Here is an 18,651-nt window from a genome sequence, read left to right as displayed (position 1 = left end):
AATGAGTCTTTAGGACAAGCTTTGTAAGTACTTCAAGTATGAATTTCATTTTGAAGCTCATTAGGAAAACGAGACTTAGAGACCTTAGTTTTAGATCTTGGAACATATTTTTAAAAAGAAAACAAATTGATATTCCAAGAAATAAGTAGGCAAAGAGAGAGAGAGAACAAAACTAAGTTTGAAACCAGATTTTTTACTTGCCAGACGACTGACTCCAAAAGGACAGTCTACTGTCATATTAAAGATTTTAAAATGTACAGACAGAAACATGTCAGTTAATTGTCTAGGACTTGACAGGCGACTGACAGTGTATTTTGAGACGACTGACTGAGTTTTGTTAGTCAACTGTCACCCTTCCGTTTGTCTTTAAAAACTGAGTTATTAATGACAGACGCCTGACCCCATGTTGATAGGTGACTGCCACCCTACTGCCTGTGTATTTTATATGAGTAATATGCATTGATAGGCGACTGACAGAAACCTCACAGTCAACTGCCACACGACATATTTTAAAATATATAACGGACATATTTTGAAAAATTCAATTACTTGGGGCTCAAACTTATTTAAAACTTGGACCCTACTCCAAGTAAACTTGAGGAACAAGTTAGATGCTTTTCTACCTCTATAAATACACCCAAGTTCAATTGATTTAATCACCAAGAATTAAATTAAGCATTCAATCTCTCTCAATTGTTTTCAAAATTCTCAAATGCTCTCTCACTCTCAACTTGTACGAATTCTACTGAGGAATTGCTAATTTCAAATCATCAATCTTGTGCTACAAGTTCTAATTCTTTCATCCATTGAAAGAACCATTCAGTGATATACTTTTAAAGCTTCAATTTGAATTTCATATTTAAATTACTTTGAAGTATCTAGTTTTGAAATTGTACTAATCTGCTCTTTGTGAGAGTATACTTGTATGCAACTTGTATCTTGTGGTTCTTGTAGTTCTTTGACATTACAAGGTGTTTGGATTGTTGGCTAAGCGTGGGGTATCGCTTAGAGAGGTGCTGCTCTAGCCTAGTGGCCGAGTGAGGGGATATCACTTGCAGAGGCGGGCTCTAGCCTATTGTAGTAGTGTGTAACGGTGTTGTTTCGCCCGACAAAGGAATTGGTTTAGTGAATCCTTTGGTGGTTTGCCAAAGGCGATTACGTAGGCTGGGAATAAGCCGAACCTTGTCAAAACTCGGTCTTATTCTCTCTTTCCCTTACTCTCTTTACATTCAGCATATATAAACGACGTGGATGATTTAATTTTCTTAATTATACAAATTACGTAATTTAGAGGTTAAATAAACTTAAAGTTTAATTTTGATTTGGGATTGTGGAAACCGAAAGGGAGTACGTTGGTTGATCAAAATTTTGCGGAAACCTCAAAAGGAAGTATGTTGTTTGGTTAACACTAAAAGACAAATTAACTAAATAGTTTATTTAAATTCTGAGTTGTTTGGGAATTGAGTTGTGGTTTTCATTGAAGGAACAATTTCATATATACAGAGCTTGGTTCAAATTCACATTCACTACAGGGCTTGAATATAAATCATATACACAGGGCTACATACAACAAAGCTGAATCTATCAAAGTGCTGCATCTTGATTGATTGAATATATTTTGTTTGATTGAGTTTTGTGTGATTGTTAAATCAACAAGAGGTTAAGAATTCTTACAAAATTTGAAAGTTTTTAAAATCCAATTCACCTCCCTCTTGGGACTGCACCTTTGTTTTCAATTGGTATCAGAGCGGGGTTATAACAAATCCTAATAAGTAATTATATAAAGATCTATATGGCACACATAGGAGTAGCTTCTTTCGGAGAGGGTCAATCCTCAACCTGGCCACCCATCTTTTGTGGTTTGAACTATACTTTTGAAAACAATTGAGAGAGATTGAATGCTGAATTTAATTCTTGATGATTAAATCAATTGAACTTGGGTGTATTTATAGAGGTAGAAAAGTATCTAGCTTGTTCCCCAAGTTTACTTGGAGTAGGGTCCAAGTTTGAAATAAGTTTGAGCCCCAAGTAATTGAATTTTTCAAAATATGTCCGTTATGTATTTTAAAATCTGCCGCGTGGTAGTTGATTGTGAGGTTTCTGTCAGTCGCCTATCAATGCATTACTCATATAAATTACACAGGCAGTAGGGTGGCAAGCGCTCGTCAACATGGGCTCAGGCGCCTGTCATTGAATAACTCAGTTTTTAAAGACAAATAGAAGGGTGACAGTTGACTAACAAAACTCAGTCAGTCGTCTCAAAATACATTGTCAGTCGCCTGTCAAGTCCTAGACAGTTGACTGACATGTTTCTGTCTGTACATTTTAAAATGTTTAATATGACAGTAAACTGTCCATCTGGAGTAAGTCGTCTAGTAAGTAAAAATTCTGGTTTCAAACTTAGTTTTGTTCTCTCTCTCTCTTTGCCTCAGTAAAATACTTCTTTGCATTGAGTTCTCTTTATTGCTGAGCTTCAATGATCTTGAATTTGATGTGAGCTTTCAAGATTTTTCTCTCTTGATCTTTTAATATTGCTTTAGATTTTTAGCTTCATTGATTTTTGAGCTTTCCATGTCGATCACTTGAGCTTTCATTCTTGAAGCTTTTTCTTTAATATCAATGCTCTTATGATCTTCAAGTTTTAATTCATGCCTTAAGCTTGATATAATCATCCTTCTTTGAAGCAAAAACTTTCGTGAATTCTTTAACCTTGCATTCATCATTGAGTCTTGAAAAGACATTACTAAACAAAACATGTTAGTTCTACTTGCTTGTTAGCATCAAAATAGGATGTTAAGTCTTGTAAGGCCAACAATACTTTTATGCTAAAATTGAAGTATTGCTAGACAAAGGAGACAACTCAACTTTTCTTCAAGCACATTGTGAAATCTTGGTGTGATCGTTAAGATATCATCAATGACTAAAACAGTAGATTTATAGGGTACTTTGGCTCAGAACATTTTAGAATCCTTGGTTCGTAGCTTGACATCTTCTCCGTCACACAAAGAAATTCGATGGGCTACTAAAGGAGTACTTGCGCTAGTTCGTTAACACCAACTAGGAGAAGTGGGTGCAACTACTCGACATGGCTCAATTATGTTTCAATGCCCCAAAGAGTTCAACGACCAATAAGATTCTTTTGAGTTTGTTGTTGGCAGTTATTGTTACCTCACATAATGAATGAGGTACAAAGGAAAGAGTTCAAGAACACACATTTTCCCCAAATAGTAAAGATAGAATGTCGAGATTGCCAAAGCGTACTTGGTGAAAGCTATAGTAAGTGATGAAAGGCTACTTTAGAAAAGTATTTTTTTAGATAAATATTGTTTTCCAGAAAAGTACATTTTCTATAAGTAGTTCCAAATGATCCCAAGTGGATAAAGAAGTGGGTAGATCAAAGGAGAAGTTTGTTACACTTCAACATGGAAGACCTTGTGCTTAAGTTCCATCCAAAGTAGATGAGGGTTAAAATAGGATCATAGGAGATCACTTTGCAAATATGAAGGACAATCCACATCTTGGCCTAATCTGAGAAGGCTTTTTACTAGGTTGATCTTTCAGCTTAGATGAAGGTGCACCTTGTGTTTATGCCCATTTATGACTGACATAGAAGATCAACTCGCAGTAAGTCAACCAAAGCACCCATTGCACAACTTGGTAGATGAGAAGTTAAAGCTCCTTGTAGATGGAGAATTCATATTATCAAGGTGACTACAACACAAGTTCTTAGTGAAGTGGAAACGCCTTGAAGATGAAGCAATTAGTTGGATGTTAGAGGAAGACATGCATCTATTCATGGATAAAGTTGAAGGGTACTTAGTGTCAAAGTCTATCACAATGTTGATCACATAAGTGGGGGGTAATTTCATGAGTCAAACTTGTTTAGGGCCTTATGTTTGCTTGTGATAACTTGTTTCGTGCACATTAGGTGGGTAACCATCATGTAAATACTATTGTATGGTGTATTCTTTAAGTAGAGTAATGCCTTAGATAAAAGGAGAGTATGACTTGTTGGTTATATAAATCGATGTTTCCTTGTGCTAGAGTGGGACTAAGGGGAGTTTCGTCAATCTTTGTATAACTAACTAGCAATTATAGCATACTTGCCTTCTTGGTTAGGTACACATTGCTTATGATGGTGTAATAAAATGAACAGCATTGCTCTACTATTTACATGGCTTTTGTGTTTACTACTTGCTTGCTTACATCTTATCGTGTACTTTGTATTTGATGCATGTGAACCTGTTTTTGTAGTGAGTTAGCAGTTTATTTTTGGCTAACTAGTTAAGCTTGTGTGCTACAACTACTGCCGCACAACCCTTAACATGGTGTGAAGGGTTTTTGCAGTTTATTTTTGGCTAATTAGGTTTGTGTGCTACAACTAGTGTTGCACGACCCTTAACATGGTGTGAAGGGCTTAGCTCGTGACACATACGAACACATTGAATTTAATAGGTAGGTAGGTAGGAGATCTCCTTGAGAAGGGTTTTACGAGACATAGCTTTAGCCCTTTCCAATTGCCAACCCTAATTACCCCAAAAAAGAACGGATCTTGGAGGATGTGCGTAGATAGTAAGCCCATCAATAGGACCACCATTTAAATATATGTGTCTTATCCCTAGACTCAAGCATATGCTTGACATGCTAGCCAACTCTAATTGGTACAAGATCGACCATATTAGAATTAGGTTGGGAGATAAACGGAAAGCTGCCTTTAAGATCCAAGATGGTTTAGTTGAGTGGTTGGTCATGCCCTTTAGACTTTCTGATGCTCGTAGCACCTTTATGAGTGTTATGACACATGTCTTGCAGCCATTTATATGAAAATTCATAGTTCTCTATTTTGATGATATACTAGTCCATAATAAGATTAGGGAGGAGCACTTGGAGATCATCAGATTTTTCATTTTTGTGACTTTGAGGGAAGCAAAGTTGTATGCTAACCTTTCTACAATTTAAGGTGCTGTTTCTTGGTTTTTGTGGTTTCTACGCAAGGAATAACCACTACGTAGTAAGATTAGAGCTATTAGGGAGTGGCTTGAGCCTTGGACTATTTTTGAGCTTCGTAGCTCTCATGACTTAACAAAATTTTATAGGCAATTTGTTGTAATACGTGGCTCATATATCGAGTGAAATACGTGTACAAAGAGAAAACATCGTACAAGATAGGAATGCTGACTTGCAGGAGGAAACTGTCGACGGTTTCAGGGAAACTGTCGACAGTTTTGCCAGGTGCAGAAGAAACAGTCGATTGTTTTTGGTCCTATTACAGTTGATTTTGCTCGGTTATTCAACGCTGGTTTTTGAATTTTGAATTGGGAAGTTGTATAGGTTAGGTTTCGGGGTGAAAACCTGTGGCAGGGTTATATATACATGTTGTATGATGTAACTCAATGTCTTTGGACACAAGATAGTAAAAATTCATTGCCATTTGATCCCATGGATGTAGGCATTGCCGAACCACGTAATTCTTCGTGTCATTGTTTTATTGCTTTTATTATTATCTACGTGATTGTGTTTTCTGTATATTTCACTGTTAAGTGTTGCATTGTGAGATTGTTTGTTTCTGCTGTGCATTCATTTGCACAACAAATTGGGAAGTTGTATAGGTTGGGTTTCGGGGGGAAAACCTCCAGGAGGGTTATATATACATGTTGTTTGATGTAATTCAGTGTCTTTGGACATAAGATAGTAAAAATTCACCGCCGTTTGCTCCCGTGGATGTAGGCATTGTCGAACCACGTAATTCTTTGTGTCATTATTTTATTGCCTTCATTATTATTTGCGTGATTGTGTTTTTTGTATATTTCACTATTAAGTGCTGCATTGTTAGATTGTTTGTTTCCGTTGCACGTTCATTTGCACAACACAATTCATTAGGTTTCTTTGGCGTCGTTATGGCTCTCACATTGTCTTAAGCTTGGGGCATTGGATAAGAAATGGGAATTTTATTGGACGACTCAGCTCGAGAGCTTTTGAAAATGACTAAAGCCCTTGTGCTCAAGGTTGTTAGGTTGTAAGAATTGGATCCTACATCGGATTGGGTTGACAAGGTTGGGTTGTAGGATCGGATTAAGGATCATAAGATTGTACTAGTGATATGAATTAAATATGAAATGCACTTATATAAGTTTTTTTCATAAATTTATAAATTCTAATTTTGAAACATTGTCTTGTTTTCAACATTAGGAAAAATAACAAATATCTTAGAGGGTAGAGCCCCTATGTAACATAGAGATCAAGTGTTCAATTTGTTGCATTCTTAAATCAATCAAATTTGCTTGTAATGATAGAGGAATAGGTACATACCAAAAAAAAAAAAAAAAAAAAAAAATAATTTTAATATAAATTAGTCAACAAACAACTTTACAACATGAGTATCCAAATATATTTAAAAACTAGCTAGCAAATGGCAAAAGCTAATCTTTCAAGCTAGTTCATTAAAATCAATATCAACAATCAGACCTCTATTGGGTTCATCAATGTTATAGAGATCATCATGGCAACTTCATCAACCCTTCATTAAATTCGTCATCATGAATTGTAATTATCATTATTATCATCCAATGCATTAGATATTAAATATCTACATATATCCTCAAGCTGAATATTTATATTTGACGTTTGAACCATTAAATACGTATATAAATGTAAAAAAAATTTATTTTTCTATAATTTTGTTAATATTATATTTACCCAAATCACTATCTAAGTTGTCCAATCCTCGAACAAGTTATGGAGGACAAAATCAAGATTGTAGTACAAGTGATTTATAATTTTTTTTAAAAAATATAATGTATTTTAGGACCTTATGATCCTACCACCATCCCCCTCATCCTATCAATCCTACTACGATTCTACTCCGATCGTGCCAATTTTTGATTCTATAAAGGATCAGGATTTTGTTTGGAAAGTTGAATTTATGATTGTACGATCCTATATAAATTTTTAGTGAAAAATACTCAGAGGCTAAACATAAATTAACACATATGACAGAGTTTTATGTCATGGTGTGATCCCTCAAACATTGAAGGTATTATTTGTTACCCTGGAGCCAAGAGTTTGTACTTTTTTTGTACCACTTTGCTTTGTAATATTTGAGTTTAGTAAGCATGTTATTTGTTCTTAATGAACATACCCTTGTTGTTAAAGATGTTGAGAATAAGGTAGTTGATGACTAGAGTAGAGTAGTTGCCCTTATCCATGTCATTTGATTGTTTGGAGGATGAGAGTGTTACTTGTCGTAATTTGGCCTTATTTTTTACAAGGCCTATGATATGAATCCTTATTGATTATTCGCTGGGGCATTCCCTACGAGTGATGTGTTGCATTTGTACCATCTGGGTGTAGCAACAAATGGGTGAGGGTGGGCTAGGTTGTCGCCCCTAAGTGACGTGCTGTATCAGTGCCTAGGTATAGTGTCAAATATGTGAGGGTTCTCACATCATTTTGGATGTGGGCAGGTAAAGAAGTTAGTTTAGGAGATTAAGATTAGATTAACAACATGGAATATAGGGACACTAATGGGAAAAAGTATGGTGATGGTGGATGCAATGATTAGAAAAAAAATTAATGTAATGTCTTCAAAAAACTAAGTAGGGAGAAAGTTTGAGAAATTGAAAAAACATGATTCAAACTTTGGTGGATGTTAGGATTCCCAAATTAATTGGGATTTCTAATTAGTGTATTAGGATTCCCAAATCAATTGGGATTTCAAATTAATGTATCGGGATTCCCAAATCAATTGGGATTTCTAATTAATGTGTTTGGATTCACTAATCAATTGGGATTTTGAATTAATTTGTTATGATCCCCAAATCAACTGGGATTCTATTTAATATTAGGATTATTTAATGTTGAGATTTTTATTTAACTGTTGGGATTCCCAAATCATTGGAATTGAGTTCACTAAGGACTTGGATTGGGATATTTTACATTCCTAATAGGAGTAAGTTTCCCTACCCTATTTATATAACCCTATGAGGCTTTTCCATTCAAGCAATAACATAATTCAAAGCCTTTGGCTAATTTAGATGCTGACATAATTCAACCAAGTGTCAGTCAATATCTTCTCCTATCTTATTGGTGAAGAAGAAGGATGACTCTTGGTGGATGTGTGTTGATTATTGAGCATTGAACAAGAACATTGTGAAGGATAAATATCTTATTCTTGTTGTGGATGAATAGTTAGATGAGTTGAGAGGTGCCCAACAATTCACCAAACTTGACTTGAGATCAGGCTATCACTAGACGCGAGGATGACATTCAGAAGACTGCGTTTAGAACTCATGATGGCCATTATGAGTTCTTTGTTGTGTCTCTTGGGTTAACTAATATGCCTTCAACCTTCCAAAGTCTCATGAACGGCATTTTCTAAACTTACCAACGTAAGTTTGTTCTCATATTTTTTGATGATATCTTGATATATAGCTCATCTCTTGAAGATCATTTAGGTCATTTGCGAACTTTACTCAACACTCCTCGTGAGCATCATTTGTTTGTCAATAAATCTAGATGCTGTTTTGCCCGATCGCATGTGGAATACCTTGGGTATATTGTTTCCTAAGAAGGTGTTTCAGTATGCAAGATTGGCCTATTCCACAAATAATCAAAACCCCAAGAGGGTTTTTGGGGTTGATTGGTCACTACTGCGAGTTTGTCAAGGATTATAGAAAGATTGGCATTCCACTGACCGCTCAACTTAAAAAGGATGCATTCAAATGGAGTAAGGAAGCTGAACAAGCCTTTGTCAAGCTTAAGCATGCAATGTCCACCACACAAGTTCTTGCCTTGAAAGATCAACAAGGTGTTCATCATTGAGTCTGATGCATCATGAGTTGGCATTAGTGCAATTTTAATGCAAGACAGACACTGCATTGCTTTTACCTGTAATGTTCTTTCTTTATCCCACATCAGCATGTCTATATATGACAAAGAGATGCTAGCCATTGTGCATGCAATTACAAAGTGGAGAGTGTATTTAATTGGTTAGAATTTCCAAATCTGAATTGATCAAAAGAGCCTAAAGTATTTTTTGGAGCAACTATTCTCTTCCATGGAACCACAAAAATGGGTCACTAAGTTGTTGGGCTATGACTATGAGATTATTTACAAGAAAGGGACCGAGAATATGGTGGTGGATACACTCTCATGACTTCTTGAACAAGTTGAACTTATAACTATTTTTGTACCTGCATGTGCTACTCTTGATCAAATCAAGAAGAAATGGTGACAAAGTATAGAGACTAGAGTAATTACACAAAAGCTACAAAAAGAGCCAACTTCAGTCCCTCCTTACTTTTGGGACTCTTTTAAACTTATTGTATAAAGGGAGGATTTTATTAGTGCCTCAGCCCACAAGAAAACTATACTACAAGAATTACACACATCACCGGTTGCAGGTCACACTGGTTTTCTTAGTACAAGCACATTTCTCAAGAATTTTATTGGAAGGGGATGAAGGGTGAAATAAAAAAGTTTGTGGCATAGTGTGATGTATGTGAATGACAGAAAGGGGAAATCGTGGCGAATCTAGGGTTTCTACAGCCTCTTCCTATTCTAGAAGAAGCTTGGACTGATATCTCCATGTGTTTCATTGAGGGACTACCATCTTTTTAATGTCTTTACTAGCGAATTTTGGATGTTTGGAAGGAACACAATTGAATATGAACATTGCATATCATCCACAATTAGATGGGCAAACTGAAGTGGTAAATAGGTGCTTGGAGACTTATCTTTGTTGCTTTGCTAGTGACAAATCGAAGGATTGGGTGTGATGGCTCCTATGGGTAGAATGGTGGTATAACACCACTTATCATTCCTCCATCAAGTTGACTCCATTCAAGGCTATTTACGGTTTTTCTTCTCTTGTTCTTGCTAGATATTCAACCGGATCATCTAGTGTTGATCAAGTTGACAAGGAGTTACATAATTGAGATAAAGTGCTTAAGCTCCTCAAGGAAAATCTTGTTACGACCCAAGTTCGTATAAAATAGCAAGCTGATAGCACCATGGTGAAAGGGAATTCTCAGTGAGAGATTGGGTATTTCTCAGACTACAACCTTATAAACAGATATCTGTGATTGTTTGTTCTTCAATGAAGTTGTCTCCTTGGTTCTATGGGCCTTATAAGATCTTGAAACGTATAGGCCTTGTTGCTTATTATGTTGACTTACCAACATGTTCTGAGGTACATATAGTTTTTCATGTCTCTTGCCTCAAAAAAAAGTTAGGGGAGCAAGTTACTGTGTAGCATCACTTGCTTGATGTTGCACCTAGCGGTAAGGTTCAAGTGCAGCCACAAGCAATTCTAGATCGCAAAGTGGTCAAACATAGAAGTTGAGACATCATTGAAGTTTTAAGTCATTGGTCTCACTTACCATCTGAAGATGCAACTTGGAGAACTTCTTAATCCTTGGAGGAGAGATTCCCGGAGTTTATTGCTACTGAGCCTTGAGGACTAAGCTGATTTGGAGGAGGTGAGAATGTTAGGATTCCTAAATCAATTAGGATTCTAATTAATGTGTTAGGATTCCCAAATCAATTGGAATTTCTAATTAATCTGTTTGAATTCCCAAATTAATTGGGATTCTATTTAATGTTAGGATTATTCATTGTTGGAATTTTTATTTAATGTGTTAGGATTCTCAAATCAATTGGAATTAAGTCCATTAAGGACTTGGATTGGTATATTTTACATTCTCAATAGGAGTAAGTTTCCTTACCCTATATATATGTTATCCTACGAGGCTTTTCCATTTTAGCAGTAACATAATTCATAGCCTTTGGCTAATTTGGAGGCAGATTCCCTTGAAGTGATCAAACCCTATTTTCTTTTATTATTTTCCCTTTTTTAAATTTCCTCAATTTCTCCACGATAAAACCCTAGTGGTCTTATCAATACACTGGAAAGGAAAAACATAAGAGTAGGGTAGGGATCATTGTAGATAGACTTAAATGATAATGTCGTAGATGTCAAAAGAATAGGAGATAGAATCATAAAAATTAAGATGGTCTTAACTAAGAGATGATAAATGTCATTAGTGCTTATGCCCCTTAAATAGGCTTAGCAAAAAACATTAAGATTTAATTTTGGGAAGATATGCATGGTATTGTTAAAGGGATATTGGGGACTAAGAAAATATTCATAGGAGCTGATTTGAATGGACACATGGGAAAGGATAATAAAGGTTATGAGAAGATACATAGAGGACATGGATATGGAGATAAAAATGAGTATGGGGATATGATCCTAGACTCTACTATGTCATATGATCTTATTACAATGAATACTTGCTTTGAAAGAGAAAAGAGCACTTAATAACTTTCAAAAGTGGACAAAATAAAAGTCAAATAGTTTTTTTTTTAAATTAGGAGGGTAGATTGTTTATCATGTAAGGGTTGTAAAGTTATCCTAGTTGAACGTTTCTTATTGTAAAGTTTCTCTCTTTCTCTCTTCTACGAACTCCTTCCTCCCCTTCACGTGCTCAATGCCATGGAAGCTTCTATAGTAGTTGATGTTGAAACGATCGATCGAGATTGAAGATAAATCCTTCGATCTATGATTAGACAAGGTTGGAGGGTTTGCATCCTTGCTTGTGGTTCATTACAATGTCTCTTGTAATAGGGAGTTAGGTTCTCTAGAGAGGCTGTGTTTTGGTTTGTTGATGACATATCTACTTCCAATCGCTCGCAAATTGGGTTTCAATTTGTTTGATTGGGTATCACAAAGCTCTGATGTTGATTAAATGGGCAAGGATGGAAGTTTTTTTTGGAGTTAGGGTTGGGATGGAAAGGGAAGAGGTTTTCAATCTTTATTCCCTAGGGTTAAAAAGGAGATGGTTGGCAAAGTTTCACTAGTGCCTTTTGCGAGATACCAAAGGATTTTCATGAGGAAACTGGGAATGTTGGTGCAGATAACTCTTCACAACACAAATCGTGGAGTCAAGTTATGTTAGAAGGCAAAAATCCTTATGGTGATGGCTGTGGTAGTCAAGCCTATTCCATAAAGTAGGGTTTGAAGGTTGGGAAACAAGAGCCGTGCTATTGGTGGGGAGATGGGTTGCATTGGAATGAACTTAAGCCATCGCAAATCAGTCAACTTTGATTGATAGGAGTGAGAAGGAAGCTAGGGTTCGCAATGGAGTAGAATCGATCAAGGGGTGGCTACGGCTGTGTTTGGGGAGGAGGCTCTGAAGAGAATTGGGCTAGGATGCATGCTTCTCATTTGGACTTGGTCAAATAATTGAAAAAGGGGATACTTCTTTTTTAACTAAATTGGGCCAATTATTTGAAAAGGCCCAGTGTTTAGGAAATGTTGATATGGGCTTCAATTTGGATCCAAAGGGCGTTCTTGTCATATGGGCTTCTCACAAAAGGGTCTTGGTGATAAGCAGACATATGATTCATAAATTAAGGTTTCTAGTATTGCTATGTTGCCTTTGGATAATAGACAAGCCCAAAGTATTGCTCCTACTTCTCAGAAGATGAGTACTGGGAAGGAAGAAGATATACCCTCGAGTAATGGAAGTCTTATTCAACTTCTAGTCGATAGAAATATTATTTAGTCTATAATTATGAAGAATATGAATTGAAATGATCAAAATTTGGAGGAAGTTAAGGATGTCGGGAGAATAGATTCAGTTCAAGACACTGGTGATAAATTTACGTCTAGTCCTGTAGAGTTTTTAGAAGATGGTGTGAGAAAGAGTGAAAAAGAAGTGGGTTTGTTGGAGAAAATCAGATGATTGTTGTATTTATGCTCATCGAAAGTTTGCTTGTTTGGGTGCTCAAATGAAAAAGATATTCGTAGATAAGAGAGAAAATTCTAGTTAGTCTACGACAAGGGTATTAAGGAGAGATTCTAAAGGAGAGTTTAGCATTGTGGAAGTTCCTCAAGTTGAGAAGAATGGTGGAGGTTCTAATGAAACTAGAAAAGAAAAGGAGGTAAAGAAATGGGGGGATTTTTTAGATGCAAAAAGTGATGATAATAGTGATTTTGATTGCGGTGGGGGGTTGTTGGATGAGATACGAGAACAATATGGCTATGTTTCTGACTCTTGCGATGAAATAGGGGATTTATCTAATGATTATCCACCCCTATTGGAAGGTTTGGAGGGAGTTTCTATTTTTGATAATGATTGGTTGGCGAATATGGTACAACGTAGGGATGGGATTTTGCCTACATTGGTGGAGGAGATATCAAAGGAGCAGTCAGAATCTCAAATTCTTTTAAATAAAATGGATTTAAAGTTGAGTGATGTGGGAGGAAATGAAGTGCATTTGGATACTGGCAAAAGTTGAAAAGTGAAGGATCATAAGGAATTAGCAAATTCGAAGAGTTCAGTAAATTTTGATGGAAAGGGTTTGAAAAGGGGGTTTCTTGGTTAATTTTGTTTAGTTCAATTTTGTGATCTTGTTCCATTTTTTTTTCTTTTCTCTTTTTACTTGGTGGACTTCTTGTCCCCTCATGTTGTACCTTCTCTCCTTTCTATTTAAAATAGTTTCTTTTTGTTATAAAAAAAAGTGAAAGCTATGCAACACCGAATTTTAGTGTTGTATATATTCATTTAAAAATATGGAAGAGAAAGGGTAATATAAATCAGTGCAAAGGAACTAGGTGGTAGAACCTAGAGGGAGAAAATATAATAAAATTTAAAGATAAAATGATCATAGATGGTGATTGGACAATAGGGGATGGTGTAGACACAAACACTTGTTGGAATAGGATAGCTAGCTTTATTAAAAAGATAGTGTTGAATTAATTGTATAGAGTGTGAGTTGATTTCTTTCTATTTGTAGGCACTTGACTTTATGTATAAAAGCACTAATATGCAATGACATTATACACAACATAATAAAAAAGTCATTCATTAGTTTTTTCTACTTGGTATTAGAGCCTAAGATTCTTAATACCCTAGCCTCATAGTCCTGAAAAAGCTCTAGCTGCACATTCCATCCTTGGGAAAACCCTAGCCACCATCAGCTTCTCTAGCACACAGACTCAGACTGAGAAAGAGGTTCAGCTGCAACCCTATCAGGCCGAGAAAGAAGTCCAGCTGCGAGGTTCAGCTGCCACCCTTTCAGGCTGAGAAAGAAGTTCAATCTCCATCCCCTTTTCAAACAAAACCCTAGCTGCCGCACATCCCTACCCACCTGCAACCAGAAACCTCACAAATCACCATGTCTGTTGACAATAAACATCTTGTGTCAGCTATGCAATTCAACAGCCAGCATGATAAATCCAACCTCCCGATGGTGTTTGAGAAGCTGAATTCCACTAATTCTGTCAATTGGGCACAATCAGTCAAGATGACCATCAGAGGGAAGAGCAAGTTGGGATATCAAGGTGGATCTAAGAAGCGGCCAGAAAAAGATGAAGCTGCAGCAGAGAGATGGGAAGATGAGAACTCTCAGGTGTTGGCTTGGCTGATCGACACTATGAAGCCAAACATTGGGTGTAGCTACCTATTCATGGAGTAGGCAAGCAATCGATGGGCTGCTGTGAAAGAGGAATTTTCAAGTGGAGGTAATGATGGTTCATTGTATGAGTTGGAGAATCAGATCCAAGAAACTAAATAAGGTTATTTTAGTGTTAGCTCCTATTTCAGTATTCTAAGGGGATTATGGATGGAATTGGATTATTATCAAAATTTAGAATTTGAGAATACTCATGTGCCAAATAGAGTTACTCGCCTTATGAAGAAGGGTAAGACATATAAATTTTTGGCTGGTTTACGATCTGAATTTGATAATGCGTGCTCCATGGTGATTAGTAGAACTTCTTTTCCTTCCCTTACTAAAGCTCTCTCGATGGTACGAAGTGAAGAGAGAGAAGAAAGACCATGACTAAGGATTGGAGTGGAGAATTCGTGGCCATGACAGTTAACAAAGATCGTAGACCTCCATATAGGAGGAAGAAAGGGAACGACAAGGACAATTTTTGATGTGATCGATGCCATAAATGGAGGCATACTATTGACACTTGTTGGGAGATACATGGAAGACCAAGAGCTAATAGAGATTAAGGTAAAAAAGTGAGTAAAGCACATATGGCTGATGGTGCTCAACCACAGGAGGAGACTGAGTCAGCTTTTACTAACAAGCAGCTTGCAGAACTAATGAAGTTACTAGAAATCCGTGCTGAGACTGCTAACTCCACAGGGGGTGGTAAAACTTCCTATGCTCTCTCTACCACTTCAAATAACTGTAATACGTGGATTGTTGATTCAGGTGCTTTAGACCATATGACAGGAAATAGCTCTGTTTTTATCTCATATATACCTAGCCTGGTAACCATAAAGTTGAAATTGCTGATGGTTCAGCATCAGTAGTTGCAGGAAAAGGAACAATTCATCTTGGCGGGAAACTGACATTACCTTAGGTTCTGCATGTGCCTCAACAATAAGCAAACCTAATCTCTGTTTAAAAGTTATGTAGGCAACTTAACTGTTTAGTGTGTTTTTTGAATCTGGTTGTTTTCTTCAAGATCTGACCTCAATGCAGAAGAGTGGTCTGGGTGAGGAAGAAAATGGGTTGTACCTGGTGAAGATGCACAACGAGCACCAACAGCAGATACAATCCACAAGTTTTCATGAAATGCAACGACCTAGTGATCCTCTTGAAGCTTGGCTGTGGCATATGAGACTTGGTCATCCATCTTTTCTTTTTTTAGTAAAATGTTTCCTAGCCTAATAAAGCCCTTTGATGTATACCAGTTTCGTTGTTCTACTTGTGAATTAGCTAAACATCATAGGGTGTCTTATCTGAAAGTCAAGGTGTTATCCCAAGAGGGGGGTGAATTGGGTTTATAAAAATTCTTTTAAGTGTTATTACAAATTTTCAACCTTTTGTAAACTTAAACAAACACACAAGAATGACTTAATTTTAAATCAACCGCAATCCAAACACAAGCCAAATACCAATCACAAACCAAACAATGATCAATTAACCAATCACAATATTTAACCAAATTATGAAAGCTTGCAACACTTTCTTATTTCAGCGTTTTGCCAAATTTCAGTTTGTAACCCTATATGAATGAATTTTTAACCGCTCATTTTAATCAAGATTTCCGCAAGCGGTTAATCAACGTACTCCTTGTAAGGTTTCTGCAAAAGATTAACCAAACGTACTTTCTTTAATTAAAAGGTCTTCTCAATCAATCAATGTAGCTAAGGGAGAAGGTTCCAGTGGAGGAGGTTAGTCATGAGGCAGCTAGGGTGTTCTGCATGAACAATGGAATAATGAAGGTCGGATGGGCTGCGCCTCAGTCTTTGATGATTAATTTAGAAATGGACCAGTTGTTTGAAAGCAATAAAGGCCTTTCAAAATTTTTGATGTGCCTGTTGGTTTAGGAGGCTCAAGAGCATAATTTTGATTCTATATTGGGCTAGATTAGAGAGGAGAAGCTTCAGCAAGGTAAATCATAGTTGGGCCAATTGGAAGGGCAGGCCCAAATGCTTAGTCAGGTTTCCACTTTCTAGTCAAAAAAAGGTCTTATGAAAACTTGTGAGGCCCAACACAAGGTTATGGAATTCCAGGTCTTTCCCATGCCTGATATTATCATTGATCTGGTCCATTTTGCTGGCCACTTGCAGAAGTCAGATAAGGGGGAGATGGATATACAGCCAGTAAACAATTTCCAAACTCCCTTTTCAGTTCTTCAAGACAAACAAAAGGGACTCAGCATACAGTGTGTCATCAGGATGATTTTAATATGGTTTTGAGAACAGGTTGGGAAGAAATTGATGATAATAACCTAATCATCAGATCAGTGGTTGATTTGGGTTTCACACAGGGGTTAGAGGCTGGTATATCCAGGAGAAATAGAAAAACAGAAGATGAATTGGGTACAAAATCTGATGTTTCAGGTTTTAATTTTGAAAAATCTAAGGGCACTAAGGTCAATGCTCATCAGAAGGCTGCTTTGATGAGTGCAGAAATGAAGAAATGATATGAAGAGAAGAGAGAGCAATCAGGTGAGATAAGGCCAAAGATTATAAGGAGAGATTCTGCAGGGGAGTTGAGTATCGTGGAAGACGCACTAGATAAGAGGAAGGATTTAGGAGTAAAGGAGTTTGCTAAGGAAGGAGGTTATGAAATGGGGAGGATTTTCTGATAATGATACTGATGACTTTAGTGAGTTTGAGTGTGATGCTGGTTTGTTGTTAGATGAGATTCAAGAACAATATGGTTATGTTTCTGATTCCTGCGATGATCTCGGTGGCTTATCATATGTTCATCCAGCCCTGCTTGAAGGATTGGAGGGGGTTTCTATATTTGAAAACAATGGATTGGGTAATAACTTGCAGTGCAATGATGGAATTTTATCTACACCAGTGACAAGCCAAAGAGATACTGGATAAATTGGATTTTAAAATGTGTGATGCTGGGGGAATGGAAGTGCGTTTTGTTGGTGGGTAGGGAGCTTGCATATCTTAAGTGCTCAGTGAATTATGATGGAAAGGGATTGACAAGGGATTTTCTTGGTTAATTGCTCTTTTTGCTTTACTTTTTTGTCTTTATTTTTATTGTTTTATCTTTTTTTATTTCCTTTTTGTATTTTCTGTGTTTCTTTTTTTTTTTGGGGGGGCAGATTCCTTGTCCCTTTGCATTGTAACTTCTCTTTCTCAATCTAATACACTTTCTTTTATTATTATTAAAAAAAAAAATTATTACTACTATGAACCTTCATCTAGTTTTTTTCTAGGGCTGTTTACAGTGTTTTATGCAATATTTATTCAATGGATTGTGGATGAAAGAATTGGCTTCTGTGAGCATTGCATGTCATTTGGCAGAAAAATCTTATAAAGAAACAACTCCAAGGAGGGAAAACTGAAAATTCATTCTTTGCAGCTTGTACTTTTGGCATGGAGCTACTTTATGGTAGTGTTTCAGGATCCTGGTTCTGTTCCTAAAAACTGGAGTCGAGTATCCGAGGAGGAAACTTTGGTGGCTGGAAGTTCTACCATGTTGCCAGAATCTGCAACACGTGAGGCATTGGCTTCTACATGGCCTCCTTCAGATGAGTTGGAAAGAAGACGTGATGTAGGTTATTGTAATCAATGTCAGAATGGCAAGCCTCCTCGTTGTCATCACTGCTCTGTTTGTAAGCTACTTCAAGTCTTTCTAACTTGTGCTAATGTTCTTTTTATACCTCAGTTTCTTTGGCCATGTATTTGTTTCTTCCTTACTTGAAAGTATATTATTGATCATACAATGTCAAATTCCATTCAAGAGAAAGGAGAGACATTTTTTGATAACTAGTCATTTCATTTTACATGCATTGCACATGGGCGCATGGCTGCAAGTGATTGATATTACATAATTATATGATTTTATTCAAAATAGATATATTTTTATTGGATTATATGCATTAAAGTTAATATTTAATATTTGTTAAGTAGATTTGCGTCATGGCATGTCAACACTCAACGCCAAAGAAGTTTGTGTCCTCTCACCAATAAGAGAAGCATGGATGTATGCTTTAAAAAAAACTAAAGAGAGATAAAGTATGATGTGATACAAATATGTTTATAATAAAAAAAGTTATAATTAATTACCCCAAGTGAAAAGTATGAATATCCTGCGGACTGGACCAATGATCCTATGTAGGATCCCAATTCTGAAAATCTTGTTTGCTTGTCAATG

At 36.5% G+C, this 18,651-nt stretch overlaps 1 protein-coding gene across 3 annotated transcripts in view; it reads left to right on the top strand.

Annotated features, from left to right (window-relative positions):
• Positions 1-18,651, top strand: part of LOC131165774 (probable protein S-acyltransferase 12) — a 42,091-nt gene that overhangs the window by 10,635 nt on the left and 12,805 nt on the right. For all 3 annotated transcript variants that reach the window (XM_058123823.1, XM_058123824.1, XM_058123821.1), the window contains exon 2: positions 17,857-18,109. In XM_058123823.1, coding sequence (XP_057979806.1) covers positions 17,857-18,109 — 253 coding nt within the window. The remainder of the gene's footprint in view (positions 1-17,856; positions 18,110-18,651) is intronic.

This window comes from Malania oleifera, chromosome 10 (genome assembly GCF_029873635.1).
Source record: "Malania oleifera isolate guangnan ecotype guangnan chromosome 10, ASM2987363v1, whole genome shotgun sequence".
NCBI lineage: Eukaryota > Viridiplantae > Streptophyta > Magnoliopsida > Santalales > Ximeniaceae > Malania > Malania oleifera.
The sequence above is the reverse complement of the archived record's forward strand: the minus strand, read 5'-3'. Positions and strand labels throughout refer to the sequence as shown.